The following is a 17,810-nucleotide window of genomic DNA, read 5'->3' on the forward strand; positions in this document are numbered from 1 at the left end:
TATATATATAACATGTAATTCATCAAAATTGATCAGACTGAGTTTAAACATTAAGGATACATTTGAACAACATATGTGAGCAAAAAGCTAATTTTCAACGTAGATAATTGTGAATAAGAACAATATGTGGTCAATCTGAAACAACCTGACGGATCCATGTTGGTCCAGTGTTTGCTCTTCCATCGGTTTTAATCTCATTACCACAGCAGTAGATCACAAACCAAAACCCAACCTCAAGTAATGAACTTGTTTTTCTTCATGAAAATAAAAATCAATGATATTTTCCATACTTATTGGTTAAAACACCCAGACTGACCTCAGTGACTTCATACTTCTGTTTTCGAACCAGAAGTAAAACCCAATAGTTTAGGCCTGTGGATACAACCAAACTCATTTTATCTCAGTTTTAGATAACTCTCCCAGGTTAGAACCTAGTTTATCCAAAGTCAGACCAACTTCCTGTTCTCCCAGCAGGTGTTTAGCTCATTTCCTGAACGTCTGGGCCAATCGTCTCCAAGACTTCCTGATGGGAACCAAGGCTCTTCTTAAAGCTGCAGTAACAGCTGAGACGTCCTTCACTGTTCTTCATCTGCAGCACTTTGCAAACTTCACACCGCGACACATCAACATGTCGGTGTTACAAACACAGACGTCTTTTCAAGACTTTATGAAACAGACCAACACAAAGTAATGCTTGACTAATGAATGGAAAGTTATTTAATTATAAAAAACTTCTTCAAATAAAATTCTGACAAGCATGAAGCAACTGACTCCCTTCAGACCTAGTTATAGTGAGCCAGTGCTGAATGTCGTCTCAACTGGACTGGGCACTGAGAGCGTTTATTAGATAACTCTGGAGGATCTGCAGGGATCAGCGCTCAGGTGGGAGAACCTGGTGACAGGACAAATACAAGTGGAACGCTCCACTAATCAGACTTTAATGGAACAGGAGCAGAAAAAGTTCTGCTTTCAGTTCACCTCAGCCATGATGGAGACATGGTGAACATGGAAGGAGGGGATGTGCAAAACCTTCTGGTCAACACGCAAAAGGATCACCACCATGAACATCCACTCCTGGAAACATGGAGGTGGCAGCATCATACTTTGGGGAGGCTTTCATCAGCAGGCCTGGAAAATACAGGAAGTATCACTGTTGGAGAAAGACTTCAGACTGGGGAGGAGATTCTTCCAGCAGGTCTTTGACCCCAAACATGCAGCCAAAGGCAAGAGAAATGTAGGTGCTAGAAAGGCCTAGTCAAAGCTCAGTGCTTTAAATAGATGTTCTCAGAAGCTTTTCATCCAATCTGATGGAGCTTTAAACTAATTTGCAAAGAATAATGTGCCAGAAAGCGTCTGCAGGTGAGTAAAACCCTCAGTGAACTGTGAAGCTGTTTCATTCCAAAGTCCACAAACTTTCACTTTGTGTTGATCCATCACATAGAGCTGGAAGAAAATACTGACTGTTATGTTTGTAATGTGACAAAATAAGGACATTTCCAGGGATCTGAATACTTTTCCACGGTGTGGTACATGGAAAAGCTTTGTTTGGACCTAACATTGGTTTAAAAATGTTCTAACCGGGTCCGGCTGCGTTGCCTCAGAACCTGTGAAAGCATCAATCAGGCGTTTCCATGTGTCTGGTCCGAGCCGACCGCGGCGCCCTGCAGCTGCAGCTGCTGCGCTCCTGCAGCATGTCCCAATGAGCCGGGATGAAGACGGCCGGCCCGCCTCGCTGCAGCGGGTCACATTAACCCAGATGTGTCACCAACCTTGAGCTCGACGGGCCACATTAAGTATTCAAGCAGTCGCCCTCCTAATGCTTCGCCTTACTTCCATCTGTCTCTGTGTTTCCAGCTCTTTAACTTCTCCTGCAAAGCAGCTGGATCTCAGTCCAGGTCCCGCTTTTCTACGCGGGTCTCGATAAGCTCCACTTGGCCTCCTGCGGTCATTCCAGGACCACCGGCGCCATCGACGCCATCCACACACACGGTTTGATCTTTGCTCATGAAAGCTCTGCTGAAGGCTGTGGGCCGGCTGTGGGAAGGAGGTTCTGAAGCACGGAGCTTTTTACAAACTGGCAGGTGTCATCAACATGAGCAGAGGCGACAAACATGAAGGCTTAAATTAATCCTGAAAACTCAACGTTGTTGTAAAAGCCAAAATAAAAGCAGAATATTTCTGTAGAAAACCTGCTTTGTGCCATAAATCAGCTTTTTGAGGACAGTAGATCAAAAGCTTTGAAATAGCCGAGTCATATTTTATAACAGTGTCTCTTTTTAGTACATTTGTTATTAAAATACACAAAGTTCTAACATAGACATTCATAATTTACAAAATAAATGTGTCACTCACTTCCATATCGTACTTCATGAAAGTATTTTATATGAATAAATAATACACCGTCTGCTGTTTGCATCAGAAAGCAGCAAACTGATCCAGGATGTGAGAAAATCCCAAACTTTCATGCTGGCGATCCTCCGACTCAGAAACAAACTCAAGTCTGAACATGTTTCTTTTAAAACATGAAGGAGAAACGAGAAGAAAACAAAACCTGTACAGTTTCTTCTGCTTCCAGCAGAGCAGTGAGTGTCATCCGGCTCCAACATGCACAGGTGTAAAGCTCCAAACCATCGAGATCCAAACCAAAATCAAAACAAAAGTAAGATCAAATCCATGATGGAAGCTGGAGGCGTCAGTCCAGAGTTCAGACGATGTATGTGGGGAGTTCTGTGGAGAATTTCACATGTACATGAGGTTTCATACATCCTGAGGGGAGAGCAGAGCAGACAGAGCACAGATCAACACAAACCGACGTATCATCATTTACAGGCTCAGGAAATAAAGACCTCTAAACAAATGTTAAATACTTCATCAATAAAATGGTTTTTGTTTTAGTTTTAAATCATGATCTACACTAACCAAAATACATCCTTGAAAACATCCAACTTTGTCGAAAAAAATCGATAATCAGATGAAGTTACTGGAATAAATGAACTTTTCAGTAATAATCAGTCTTGTATAGCTTTGCTTTCATCGTTGCAGATTAAACTGTTGTGTGGAAAATAAAAAGTTAATTGTAGATTTTTTTGTTAAATATTTCAAAGAGCTTCAACGCTAGTTGAAAAGCTGTTGGCACACTTCACTTTTTGTTGAAGGTAATTCCTCCAACATGTTGCTTCCTTGTGTGAAATCATGAAATAAGTTCAACAGAATTGGTGTGAAATATGTGAGTTAAACCCAGATTGAACCTTAAGATGATGCCTAAACCTGAGAGTCATCATCCACATCCTGTATCTACACGGTCTGAAAGGCCATTCAGAGAAGAAGAAGAAGATGTTAAGACAACAGCAAAACCACATCACAGTTTCCACTCCGGGACAAACGCTGCCGTTTGGACTCCATGTCCGGGTTCTGATGAAGCTGAAGTGGGACAATGACTGTTGTTACAATTGGAGGGAAACAGAAGAAGCTTTTCTGTGGACGTCTCAGATCCTCAGAAGAAGGATGAGGAGAACTTAACTGAAGAGAAGAGAGTTTTTCGTTCTTACTTTGATCACTCTGCAGGATGATCTAAAAATGCAAACCAATGGCAGAAAAACTGAAAATGCAACAAGTGACATTTTGTGTTGACCAGAAATGTCGTCAGGACTGAATCTCAGAGATACAATCAACTCTTCACAGGAAGAACTGATGGATGATAAGTCAGAACAAACTCAGACAGATGAGGCATGAAATCTGAAATGATGCTCCTATTAAAACATTAAAGTTCTGCAGTTACTCTGGACATAAACTAAAAGCTGGACCGTTTCTGAACATCATGCTGATTGGATCTTCTCCTAAACTTTGATCATTTTCTGGTTCATTGAATGTCGGGATAATTTCTCCCTCTGGATTCAGATGCTGTGCAGCAGGAAGGATGTTTGCTCCTTTTATGGTCAGACAGTTGATATGATGGATAATCAATTTTTGTTTATTATATCTAGGAGCAGCTGATTAGAATAATTAATTGATTAATGAGAAATAAAAACTAAATAAAATATTTAATACGTTAAAATGTAGTTAAAAAATAAAAGTCAGAAAAAGACAAAGTTTAAAAAAAATTTGTAAATCCAAGAAACAAAAGTTGACATTAAAATAATCAAACACATAAATGAAAAATAAATAATGACATAATCAATAAACACTTAGTGTTTTCAAACTTAATTTTGTGATTTTACAGAAAGCGTTTAGTAAGAAGTGTTGGCACTCATATCATTCCGTATTAGGTGAGGCTGTGAGTCTGAGGACAGGACAGCGTGTTGACCGTACCACTAACAGCCTCTGATCTGTTTATGTCTAGTTCTCCTGCAGTCTGGACCACTTCACTGAGAAACGACAGAAAGCACAGGATGAGCGGCAGGAAGCAGCCGTGAGATGAGACGGGAGGCTCGGGTCAGGTCAAAGGTCACTCACCGATGGGCCGCGAGTTCAACTCGGTGTCCAGAATCTCCAGAGAAGGCACCAAGTCCTGCGGTGAGCTGGGCGTGGCCTCTGAGGGATTGGCTGGACTCATCACTTCTGGTTCTTTGTCGTTCTGCATCTGCGCATAGACGTTGAGGCCTGGGATCTTCCTTGAGGAAAGATTTACAGTGAGGCAGACGGAAAGAGAGAGGAAGCTACCAGGAGCACATGATGGATCGGACTGGTTTCAGCAACCGTTTACTGAATGTTTGCTCCATGTCAACCAGCGTCTGGATGGGATTCAGCAGATATAAAACCTGTTGAGGCTAATAAATGTATCATTTTGCTTCTTCTCGTCTATAAATCTTCATGACCCTTCACTGAACGCCGCCTCAGCAAGGAAACACGGTTTAACATTTCAGAAAGGTCAGCCGCCTCCATTTACAGGCCTTCATCCTGAAGGCCGGCTGACATTTCTTTTTGTGAGCGATGACCTGATCAGCAGCTGTCAGCTGTTTGTGTGTCGAGCTTCAGGAAAACTTTACCTCTTAAATTTGTAGATGACAAACACAGCTAAACCCGCAACCACTACAGAGAGCAGCATTAGCATGGCAGAGCCACTGTGGTTCTCGCTGGTGTCCACCAGGGGCGCTGCAGAGACAGGGAGACAGCCACCGCAGCGCGTGAACAACACAGCAGAGTTAGAGGAGGTGTATTAGCAGCCTGCTGCCTCATGCAACGAGCAGTGAACAGAAATGAGACCCATGTGATGAATCGGTTTAATATATGGACTTCTCTTACTCTTTAGCTTAAAAGCCCCTTTAGGACAGTAGCAGCATCCCCAAAAGGAAGAGGCACACATACGTCTCTGAATGTCTCTGTGTAGCTACATGGTGGGAGCCAATCAGACACAGGGGTGGAGTTATTAGTCGAGAGGGGGTGGGGCAATAAAAATATGAAATATAAACCTGACTGTCCGCTGAGCTTGGCCACATGCTTCATGTTTGTGCTGAAGGTACACGGTGAGCAGGCGGACGGCGGCCTTACCTGCCGACAGGTGAGCGGCGTACACGGTGACCTGGACCCCCGGCCGCAGCGTGAACTGGACCAGGTTCTGATTCAAGGCGTTCAGCAGGAGGTCAGAGAGCTGGAGGCAGAAAACACATGACCTGGGCTGGTTGCTATGGAAACACGCCTGTCTTGTTTCATGTCGACCACCAGATAAAACAAATAGATATTTTGGTCAGTCTTTAGTCTCTTGGTCCTGTTAAGTGAGATCTGAAGGAATCACATTATTTTCGATTTTAAACATTTACTTTTAAAAGTTAAACAGCCTTTTTGGATAAAAGAGGCAAAAACAACTTTAAGCATCTCAGGAAAACTGAACAAATATGAAAATATTATTTTACTGACGTCAAATAAATACAAAAGGTATTGAAACACAAATTCTCTCCTTGGTCATATTGAATATTGCTATTTAAAAAGGAGAATAAAAGAACAAATAAAAACAATTCTTTCCATCCTCGGTGCAAACTCCAGCAGGTTTCAGACACGCCGTCTACATCCAGCCTTTCTTTGGTGTTTCATCAACCAGCTATATTGCTGATTGTTTTAGACACCGCAGTGTTTCAACCACGAACGTTCATATATTTTTAGAGCATTATTGTGAAGGTTTATGGTAATTTAAGTGAAACAGTTGAAGGTGCAGGAGGTTCAGCCGGTTTTACAGATTCAGTCGGATTCATTCGGATTCAGTCTGATTCAGTCGGATTCAGTCGGATTCAGTCGGATTCAGTCGGATTCAGTCGGACTCAGCAGGCGACTGAAATGTTGAGAAGAAGTTTGAATCTCTCTCCACAGAGATGTGATGCTTCTGTCTGTGTCCCTGCAATACCTGAGATACAATTTATGCAATTTTAGATGAAAGTAAATATCATCACCCAGCATGTTGTCTAAAACAAGCATTTACATTGTTTTCATCATACGGACTCAGTCACAGCAGTAGATTGATGCAATTTCACACATTTTACTTAAAGTGGCTTCAGTTCAGTTGAAGTGTCGAAGAGGACGCTGCATTAAATCTTTAGGCTCTTTGTAGCCAGCGCTCTGTCGCTAGGAGACAACGTGTTCCCATTTATTTAGATGAATCAATGAGAAATACCAACACAGTTTGACTGACAGGAAAGTAGGATTTTAGCTCCCATAACACCAGATGCAAAATCTGACTGAAAAGTGAAAGATAAAAACAGGTTGGAGGAAAAGGAAACTAATAAAGTGTGAATGTGTTGAAAAAGCTGCTAGGATGGATGAAAAGGCTCAGCTAGTCTGACTGATTGTTTTCATTCCAGTTTGAAACTAAATCAAAAGTTCAACACGCATTTCTTATCCAGGTTTCAGTGTTTCTACACATTAACCATTTCAAGCTTCATGTGCAAGTGCTGTCAGATCCCCAGACTCTTCTGCAACAAGACAAGTTGGGCTTGTTATAAACCCAGTAAAACCCAATAACGCTCCAGTACCAGGACACTTACAGAACCCACCTTTGTTTTACAGTTTCTGTCACTTTAAAGTTTGCAGGAGAAATGCAGAGTTTCCGGCAAACAGATCATTAGGAATCAGTTTATTGGAGCTGAAGCTCCTGTGAGTCTAGGATTCAAACACTAGTTGGGAGGTTCTAAAGTAGGAGACCCATTTCTGCTAATTCTCAGTAGAGCAGGTGCATCAGGATCAAGGGTGTAAAATTAACAATATTCTACTGAATCAGCATCAAAATGTTTCTCACACTGTCGACTAAAATGGTGCTCAGAAGGATTCATACCCCTCAAGAGACTTAGAGAACCCCTGGAAAAGACAATTGTGTTTTCACTTCAACTTTACTTTAGCTGGAAACTCGTTATTTTATCTTTTTTTATTTTAGGTCTACAAATAAACTGTGAAAATCACATTTTTATTTAGAAATGCTTGAGAGGCTCACTGGTGTTAGAATACAACTCAATCATTTAAAGGTCAAGAATTAGTTGAAATCATCATTAAATGTCCCCAGTGGTGAAAAAATATTAGAAAATTAAAAAGTAAATACACTCAAGTCCACTAATAATCACTTAGAATTATTAGTGTAAGACTAATAATACAAAGTGATTATTATTGGACTTGATTTTATTTGAATGGAATAAGGTACATTAATAAATCCACAGAAATTGCAGTAAACACTCTGGATTTAGCCAGATGCTAATTTCCATCCAGTCCCATGAGAAACCCGCCTGTTGATGCTGAAGCACCGACTCAAGCAGAGTTTATGAAGACAGCCTCATCCTGAAAACAGCCTCCACAAACCTGCTTTTCCTGAGACGGTCAAATGAAGTGGATACAAACGTGCAGCACGACGTTCATCAGCTCTGACCTGGAGAACGTTCCTGCAGCCTCTGAAATGATCGTAACGCTGAATGCACTTTAAATACCGAGCCGTATCAGCGCGGCCCTGACCTGCCCACACATGTGAGCGCTCCTGTTTATGTAGGAGTCTTTGTCTGCAGGACCTTTTCCTCCATGATGCATAATGCAGCGCAGGCAACTTGATCTCTGCTTTCAGTCAGATGAACGGGAATCCAACCTGGGAAGGTTACCGCGACCCGGAGCTAAACTGGAGAACCATCCCAGCTGATCCACACAGACAGACCTCTTCATCGGAGCTCCTACACAATCTACAAATGAAGTGTTGCTGTTTTTAAATCATATTCATAAAAGAAGCCAATAAGGAGCTGCATAATTAAAGCAAACACTTCCTCTCTCTCTGCTGCAGAGACTTCATTTATCTTATCTGCCTCATTTGCTAAATTAATTGTGATATGAGTAATTCCTGTACTCCTTCATGCTCCCCTTTGTGCTGTTTAAATTTAGTCCGTGCTTTGACTAATTACTTTCTCACCGCTTGCATTCTGGGGTCAGTGAAATCTGTTTTACATTCTAACAAGCGGAGCCAACTCCGCACTTTAAGGACGCCAGCCTTGAATGAAGATTTATGGCCGGCTTGGAGGGAGGGGGAACTTTCCAGAAGATCAAGCAGGAGGGAGGAAGAAGGGGAAAAATGGAGGATTTCTATCCATGGATTCTTCCTGGCATTAACATCGATCATCATCCGTTAGGTTAGACTGAGCAGCTCTGCTTCACGTCGATTGGTGCTGAACATTTCTCTCTCTGCTCCCCCCAACATCATGTAAGTTTAAAAGTCAGTCCTTTCGCTCATAATACTTGTCAGGCTTATTGATTAGTCGATTCTTCAAGCATTTTCCAAAATTAGACTCCTAGAAAAATAAATTCTCCAGCAGATTAACAGTGACATCTGCTGGTGGGGAATAGGAACTTGAAGCTGCAGGTTTACATTTTCAGGAGCCATTACTGGACAAGCTGCTGCTATGAAAAGACTGTCAGTGAGTCACAAAGCAGGAACAGACGATCTGCAGCCGTGTGTTGTGTTAAAGTTAGAACGAGGATAACAAGGTGACATCCGTTCGCCCACTCAGAGGCTGGAGGACGACGCTGCCGCCTCACCTGATCTAAATGAGCCGAGCTCTTCTCTGCTTTCCCCTCGGTCAGCTGCTTGTCAGGCAGCAGGAAAAACTCGGCTGCTGTTGGTAGACCTGGCAGGACGGTGACCAGGAGCAGGTCCTCCCGTACGCCTGTCGCCTGCAAGGAGACCAGAGTCAGGAGCCGCTCGGATCAGAACCTCAGATTAAAACCTGCTGGGCTTCATCAGAGGATAATCCAACCGAGCTCCGTCAGAAACCATCCTGTGAAATCATGACCGTCATTAAACAAAATGTCTGCGCTCCAAAAACTGCTGAAAATGTTTTGGTTGTATTTTTAGACATCTGAATTATTTAAAACTGCTTTAGTTTTCAGTTATTTACTGAAATAATAAGAAATATCCTGAGGGAGACGGAGCAGAAAATGAGAGTTTATGAGAACTGAAGGCTTTTAATGAGGGATGCAGTTCAGGAACCAGGTTGAACTAATGCTACGTTTGTTATAAAAACCATTCTGATCAATCAGTGATTGGAAACACATTTAAATCATTATGTAGAGATTAGATACTACCAACAAAAATGTCTTCAGAAAATCAACACATCCTAAAAATATAATGAGACAAAATATACAAAGATGAAATACAACATGCAACGTCACATCTTATGGTTTCTGTTTTTTACTGGTGGGAACCAAAGAAGTGACGTTTTTTACAGTCTTTGAATAACATAAAAGCAAATAGCGCCATCTGGTGGACACATCTAAAACGTTAACAGCTAACAGTTCAACATAAGATGAGCAGGTAAAAATGGATCTCAAACAACAGAACAGCTTTGGGTTCTAACTTACTGCCAGATTTTAACAGACATATTTAAAACTGTACTTCTTCGTCCGTTTGCTCTAAAAATGGTGGACGGCAATGAATCTTAGGACTGAGCAGGCAGAGAAGGATCCTCCGCACTCGTCCTTCAAATGTGGAAAAAAAGGAGAAAACTATGACTGGCGGAGCCTCCGATCCTGCACAGCTTTTGTCTCATCGCTGTGACATAACCGGCCTTGAAGGATGCAGCCCTGAATTTAGACACTTCCTTAGAGACGCCAGGAAGCTTTACATAAAAAACCTGGAAACAGAAAAATGAAACTGTAGCAGGATAAATATCCAAAACACCCAGCAAGATCAACAGAGACTAAAACGAAGGTTGTTCAAAGGATTCACACAAGGGGTGATCATAAGTGAGGTTTGTAATTATTCAGTTAAAACAATAATTTCTGAATGTGGATTTTTTTTTCTAAGGTTGTTGCCAGTAACGATGAAGATAACTGACTCATTTTAAGTCAAACATCTTTGTGAACTTCAGTTCTCAGTTAAATAATGTAAAAATTAATAACATCCCTTTTACATCGGTGTAAAACGAATCAATAAAGAGAAGAGGAAATGACCACTGCCTCCTGCAGGAGGCGCTGCTTCTTCCTCCACTTCCCTCTGAGCTTCAGCCTCAGTGATCACTCAACAGAGAGTCATCACATCAGATTTTCATCTCAGTTTTTCCTCTCGCTGCTTCAAGGCTGAGGCTGTCACCAGGAATAACAATAATAAAAACATAAAAAATAATCATGTCAGAAAGAAATGACAAGCCAGGCATGCTCAGTGAAGATTGGAGAGATGGATGTATTTCTGACATCAATTTTGATTTAGCAGGATCAAAAAGTGAGAAAGGATGATGCAAGAGGCAGAGAGCTGCTTCCGAAGAATCGGGAATATATCGGAATCCTCAGGAAGTGTCAAGAACCGGTTAATGAGTCCGACTCCGTGTCTGACATGTGAGCTGGAGTCATTTCTTCCACCTGACTGTTTGTGTTTGGCTCATCTGCCAGCGTCTCCTCGGGTCAGGAGCTCTGATGTTTATTGGGTCCGGTCCTGAACTCTCACAGCGTTCACCTGCTCCAGCATTACTTCCACCTCCCCAGTTCTCCTCCTGACCATTTATCAGGGTAAAAGTCCAACCTGAGCAGCAGGAAGCAGCAGCTGGGAGAGCGAGCCTCACCTGGATCAGAGCGTTCCGGATCACCCGGCTCACATCCTGCCTCCACTCAGCCACGTCCGGGTTGTGTTCGTCCAGGTTCGAGGAGAAGGCCAGCAGGTGGGATCGGAAATATTCTGCACGAAGCAAACATGATGTGAGGATTTTTCACGGACCTTTTTCAGCTTCAGCTCCTCATCAAGTAACATTTTTCTAAAGGAAATCATCAGTTTTTTCCCCTAAATTCAGGTCTTGATGTCACAGAAAACTGTCAGAACTATTGTTGGGACTTGACAAAAATGTTAATAAGGTAATTACAATTATTTGTACATCAATCAAAAACCATAAATCGACTTTAACTCAGTAAAATCCACACTACATTTCAATGTGCTTTTAAAAACAGCTGGATTAGGAGAAAATATGTTGATTCTTTTGTTTTCTCTGATGTTCTAATGAGAACATTGATGTTGAAAATTAGAATTTGTTCTCAACTAATTTCCTTGGTAAAATAAAGGAAAAATAAATACAAATAAAACTACAATAAAAAGTCCATTTAGTCCAATTGCACATTGATTTCAATTGGTCACAGTTATCAAGTTCAACTTATTATTTAAATTGGTCAAAAAACATAAAACTCAGCAAATGAGATCTCTGATTCAGAGCATGCAGTTTTATCTTAAGATTTTAGTTTCCATGTCATTAATTTATTACTTTATTACATGACTTTACTTATTACAGCCAGAAGTATTTCCAAACTCTCTGCCTTGTAAGTGAGCGAAGAGCAAAGGAGCCCTGAGTTAGCCAGCTAGCTTAGCGGAGCGAGTAGCAACAAGTGAGGGAGGGGCAGCGCTGGATTCCTGATTTTATCAGACATTAACAGACTGTTTACACTGTAATCAACCAAACTGAAGCCTGTAGATCAGTGGCTGCTCAGGGAATATTAACAAAAGCAGCTGGAGTGTGTGAGGTGATGGTGGCGCCTCCTGCTGGCAGAAAAGCAGCTTGCTGTGACGTCTTGTTCACAGCCTCAACTCACCGTGGACAGCGATAGTTTTCCTGTCCTGCAGGATGGCGTTCCCAGCAGACACCTGCACCGTGACTGTGTTGATCCCTTCCCTGGAGAACGTACACGCCACGCTTCCCTCCAGGGTGATAACAGGCTGCTGGAGGACACACACACACACACACACACACACACACACACACACACACACACACACACACACACACACAGAGCCAGTCAGTCCGAGCGTTCCCCTGAGACTCGGCCATCAGCAGCCGGTTGCCACGGCTCTGTAAGGAAGCCCAGCAGGACGGACTGACATCAGAACCAACGTCTCTGTTCATCCTGCAGGCGGTGAAACGGACTCGGCTGACAGAACCGGCCGTCCTGATCCCAACACAAACACTTTCACTCGACAGAGAGCCAGACGGCCGGAGCGGTCCGCTTGACCCGGGCCAGACACACAGAGGTTCTGGTTCTGTTGGACTAGAGATTTCTCTCCTAAACACAAAACATAGTTTTCAAATGATTTCAGATACTAATGGAATAAAACCATCAAACTAACTTTTCCAATATTTTCTGTCTGACTTTGTGATGATGTCATCATAGGTCCACCAGGTCCTCCAGGTCCACCAGGTTCTCCAGGTCCACCACGTCCTCCAGGTCCACCAGGTCCTCCAGGTCCACCAGGTCTTCAAGGTTCTCCAGGTCCTCCAGGTCCCCCAGGTCCTCCAGGTCCACCAGGTCTTCAAGGTTCTCCAGGTCCCCCAGGTTCTCCAGGTCCCCCAGGTTCTCCAGGTCCACCAGGTCCTCCAGGTCTTCCAGGTTCATGCGGTCCTCCAGGTCCACCTGGTCTTCCAGGTCCACCAGGTTCTCCAGGTCCACCTGGTCCTTCAGGTTCTCCAGGTCCCCCAGGCTCTCCAGGTCCACCAGGTCCTCCAGGTCTTCCAGGTTCATCAAGTCCTCCAGGTCCACCTGGTCCTCCACATCCTCCAGGTCCACCTGGTCTTCCAGGTCCCCCAGGTTCTCCAGGTCCACCAGGTCCTCCAGGTCTTCCAGGTTCATCAGGTCCTCCAGNCCTGGTCTTCCAGGTCCCCCAGGTTCTCCAGGTCCACCAGGTCCTCCAGGTCTTCCAGGTTCATCAGGTCCTCCAGGTCCACCTGGTCCTCCACGTCCTCCAGGTCCACCTGGTCTTCCAGGTTCTCCAGGTTCTCCAGGTCCTCCAGGTCCCCAGGTTCTCCAGGTCCTCCAGGTTCCACATTCTCAGTAATTTTCTGAGAATCATCGATCTGTAAGTCTCTTCTGTGCCAAAGCTTTAACGTCTTAACGTTAGTTAATGTTTGTTAATGTTTGTTAATGTTTGTTAATGTTTGTTAATGTTAGTTAATGTTAGTTAATGTTTGTTAATGTTAGTTAATGTTAGTTAATGTTTGTTAATGTTTGTTAATGTTAGTTAATGTTCTGCCTCCAGAACATCATGTCCCTTCACGTCTGGTTCACTTCCCAGAGTTTGTCTCTTTCCTGAATGATATGATGACTGGACTTTCCCATCTCGTCTGTACTGGTTTGATTCGTCTCTCATTTAGCAAACAGAAATCATTCTGGTGGTTCCAACTGACCTGCTGTGTGTCTGTATGGAAAACTCCATTCACTTTGGAGTTTTTCTGTTTTTGAACATGAGCTGATATCACAGTTTACACACCCTGAGATGCTCCTGAGAGCTGGTTGCAGGCTGAAGCCATCAGGATGTTAAAACGGGTCAAAGACCTCCTGCTGCTGACCGGACCTCCACTCCACTCCGCTCTGCTCTGCTCTGCTCTGTATGCAGATTCTCCATAACTTAGCAATCGAGACACTTTAAGCTTATGGTTCATCAGCACATTCTGCAACTGTTATCAGGGCTGATTAACAAGGCCTCGATTTTCTGCAGCCGGCGCCAACAAATATAGCTGCACGGAACAACAGAGTCAGCAACCTACTTCTTAATTACAAACGGACACCGAGAGAAGCAGCGCTCGCCGTACCTCGGTGTTATTTCCGATCCACCAGATGTAGGTGACCGTTCCCACTTGGCTGGGATGCAGAACGGCGGTCAGGTTCACTTCCTTGTTCCTCACCACCACAAAGGGAGCAGAGAGATGGATGTGCTCCAGCTGACCTGTTCAGACACACACATGCATCACGGAGTGAACTGCACGCTCTGCTGCTACATGCGAAACTCACAAACAACTTTATTAGCTCAAATGGAGAGAAGAAATTAGCCCAGAATTCTCTGCTGCGTCTGAACCAATGGCTGCCATCTGTGGGTTGTTTTCCTCTGCCGCCCTCTGGGGTCTGCAGTGGCTCTGTGTCACACGGCGGGCAGATCGGCGGCGGGGGCGGCGGGCTCCCTGATCAGGATGTCGGTTCCTTTTACATCTGTTAGGGAGCAGAAGTTGCCAGGCCTCATCCATACGAGGCAGCAGCTGACTGGGGAGGAAGCGTAATGAGGTTTGTTCTATCTCTGTTTGTTTGTTTGTTCGGTTCTGGACGGGTTCTGAGGAGATAAAGCCCCGAACGCGGTGAAGTGACAGCAGCAATTCCACACAAGGTGATAAAGAGTGGGAAAGATTAGAGAAATGGAGGACAGTCCTCTGTGAATGAAAGCAGAGGTTGTTTTTTGTGTTATTTTTAATAAAAACTCACATGTGACGTGCAGGAAGAGCGTGGCGGTCTCAGAACCGAGGCTGTTCTCCCCGGTGGCCGTCACCCGATAGATTCCCACGGATTTGTAGATGTGCTTGATGCCGTCCTCGATGGAGCTCACGTTGGAGTAGGTCAGAGCGTGACCATCTCCAAAGTCCACCGTGATGCTGGTCCTCGCTCCGTCTCCCTGCGCAGGACAAACACTTCAGCTTTAATCTGCAGGACTTCATGTTCTCCTCACGATAAAAACGCATCTGCTGCCCGGATTCACTTTGCTTTAAACACAGAGCCTGTCAGACGGCATGGTGCATCTAATAGGAGGAAACTTTCTAATTTACCATAAATCTGGACATTTTTAAATTCTTTAAGATCACATGTAAAACTTGTTGTTGTTTCTGTACATCTTAGTGTTTACAATGATTTACTGAAATGTACCTTTAAAACTAAGAAACATTGAAACAGCACTTTATAAATCTAAGTGTTACTTTAGATTGCAAAAAAAATAATTAGTGAAGGGACTCAATTTAAATTCTAATCAATGTAACTACAGAGTCAATAATTAATTAATCAGGTTTGAATCAAAAACCAGACTTACAAAATGGTCATTAAGAACCTCTGAATGGATAATATCCACGTTATTCTGAGTGTGAGAAACCCAGTCAGAGCAGTTTGGACTCATTCTCCTGTTTTTAACCGGGTTCAGATATGGATCAAAGCATTTTACAGCAGAACCAGCCAATATTTCCTCCCGTGTGACGTCAGAGAGGCTGAGCTGCAACTACGACGTTCTGTGAAGACGACCTGAGTTGTTCTCACTATTCCAGTAAAAAAGAAATACAAGCGTAAACCGTGACGCTCTGGTGCCGTTTACAACGATTCCATTTGAAAGGGGAGAAATTGGCAAATGAATCTTCCTGTTGTGTTTAAAACTCAGTTTCACTCAGCAGCACTTTTCTGCTGTACTTTCCATTCATCACCGAAGAGTTCATCTAAATAAAACAGGTTTTTGAATTTCACCTTCGATTATAAAAGATGTTTTTAATCTTAATGAAGGTTCAGACTCTGCTCTATGTAAGCCAATAACTTGATTCCTTTCGTTTAAACAAAGAATAAACTTTTACACTACAAAGTTTTCCTTTCCGTCCAGTAAAACACGCTCAGTGTTCAGAGCACAAATGACCAAATATAAGTGAATAAATATACTCTGACTCTCCTGAGCACAAAAAGAATTGGAGTGGAAAACTGAACTGCTGGATTTCATTTTTTTACATGTGAAATTTTCTTTTGGGTAACGTTGAAGTGGCAGCAGTGAGTTGAAAATCCAAAGGAAGGAGCCTTCATCCCCACATGCCTGAAGTGATGAATTCATGTTGGTGTCTTACTTGACTAGAGTTTCCATTTAATCTGATTTTCTAAACTTCAGTTAGAAAATAAACTTGTGCTCTTTCCGCTGTCTGCTCTTCCTGGTTGATGATTTCGATCCGAAGCTCTTTGATTTTGAAACGTTAGGGTCCATTCTTCGTTCTGAACCAGAACCGAGTGTGAAAATAACAGCATTTCAGTTCGACCAAAGAGTTTTGGTCTCCATAGAAACGGCTTGGCCAGGAACATTTTCTTGGACGTGATGAAGCAGTGGGCCCCGTGGGTGACATTCACAGATTGACTTTATGATTGTAAAAGGTTTATTTAAATTCCTTCCCCTGCTGAGTGAAATGACTCAGCAGCTGGTGGGGACGCCTCACCTCCTCCAGGAAAACCAGGAAGGTGACGTTGGCGCCCAGCGTGGCGGTCAGCCGGCCCTCGCTGGTGACCAGGTGGAGGCCTTTGGGAGCCTGGACGGGGCAGTGCTGTCGCCGGGCCGTGTACTCTGCTATCACTCCAGCTGTGCAGTTATTGGACACCACCTTCCTGTAGCTGGTGGGGGACAGATGGGGGGACAGACACCATCTGACCATGTCCACATGGAAACAGTAATATGCAGCTCTATCTCCAAACCTTGTTTATCTATTTAAATTACATTTTCTTGGCAAAACAAAAGCTTTGAATGCTCATTTAACTGGCAACTAACTTATTTGTACCAAAAACTCTCTCTTACTTACCGACTAACTCTTATTTAATCATTAAAAAGCTGTTAAAAACTAAAAATGTGTTATTTTTTACCACTGTTACGTAACATGAACTATGTCTTAGCTAACCATTAATTAACTTTTAGTTAACATCAACTAACTCTTATTTACCTAATTACTGACTTTTTAAATAATTAACCAAGTCCTATTTAACCATAACTAACGCTTATTTAACTAACAACTAACTCTGACATGACTGAAAACCTGGTTCTTCTTTTACCATTAATTAAGCGTTACTTAACTATGAACTAACTCCTGGTTAACCATTAACTAACTCCTATTTAATTATAACTAACTCTTATTTAACCATTAACTACCAGATGTTCCACGTTGTTTTCCAGTTTTTATTGTTTTAAATATCACCAGCTTGTCTTTTTGATGTTTATAATTTCATGTACACAAAAATGCCTGATCTCAGTAACATTTGATCATTTACCTTTTTAACAGGCACCTGCTTTACGCCGTTTAGAAAAGTTCAGAAAGTTAAAATATAAATATAAACCTATCATCTTTAAATATGAGTAAAAAGACATTTAAACCAGTGAGAACCGATGAGGTTCTGTCTTCCTGTCGTTGGTCATCACAGTATTTATTCACTATGATTATTTATTAAACTTCGCCTTAGTTGATTCTCCTTCACATTCTGTTTCCTGTTTTCCTGCCAACATGTTCTGTTTACTTCAGTTTGTCCTTCTGACTGTTTGCTTTAGTTAGAAACAAAGTTTTGCTGCAGACACGTTTCCTCCTCCGTTGTCCTGATAGCTGCTGCTCTGCATCACTTTAAGGCGCCATCAGCAGAACCGGTTCTGTGTTGTTATGAATTATCATGTTGAAAACTCATTTTTCTTGTTTTACAGACATCAATCAGCCCAATCAGTAAACTGATGTCCTGGTCCTCCAGGGCCGACGTCCTGATGTTTCTCTGCTTTAGCACACCTGATCCGAATAATTACTACAACCTGCAGAACCTGACAACATGCTGAGGAAGCAACCCAGTCGATTAGACTGTGTGTG

At 42.8% G+C, this 17,810-nt stretch overlaps 1 protein-coding gene across 6 annotated transcripts in view; it reads right to left on the reverse strand.

The window, feature by feature from the left end:
* Positions 1-1,206: 1,206 nt before the first annotated feature.
* Positions 1,207-17,810, reverse strand: part of sorcs1 (sortilin-related VPS10 domain containing receptor 1) — a 159,375-nt gene continuing 142,771 nt past the window's right edge. Inside the window, exons 18-29 of one of the 6 annotated variants that reach the window (XR_001776723.1) lie at positions 16,413-16,584; positions 14,671-14,857; positions 14,010-14,143; positions 12,019-12,145; positions 11,007-11,119; positions 8,989-9,123; positions 5,488-5,587; positions 5,242-5,326; positions 4,986-5,091; positions 4,453-4,606; positions 4,309-4,364; positions 1,207-2,766 (exon numbers count right to left, since the gene is read on the reverse strand). Coding sequence is in view for 5 of the 6 variants with exons in the window: in XM_008422167.2 (XP_008420389.1) it covers positions 2,705-2,766; positions 4,453-4,610; positions 4,986-5,091; positions 5,488-5,587; positions 8,989-9,123; positions 11,007-11,119; positions 12,019-12,145; positions 14,010-14,143; positions 14,671-14,857; positions 16,413-16,584 (1,294 nt within the window). In the remaining variant the exon portion in view is untranslated. Of the gene's footprint in view, positions 2,767-4,308; positions 4,365-4,452; positions 4,611-4,813; positions 5,092-5,241; positions 5,327-5,487; positions 5,588-8,988; positions 9,124-11,006; positions 11,120-12,018; positions 12,146-14,009; positions 14,144-14,670; positions 14,858-16,412; positions 16,585-17,810 lie in introns of those variants that run through there. The other 5 variants (XM_008422152.2, XM_008422146.2, XM_008422167.2 and 2 more) reach the window with 5 other exon arrangements.

The sequence above is a fragment of the Poecilia reticulata genome, linkage group LG1 (assembly GCF_000633615.1).
Source record: "Poecilia reticulata strain Guanapo linkage group LG1, Guppy_female_1.0+MT, whole genome shotgun sequence".
Classification (NCBI taxonomy): domain Eukaryota; kingdom Metazoa; phylum Chordata; class Actinopteri; order Cyprinodontiformes; family Poeciliidae; genus Poecilia; species Poecilia reticulata.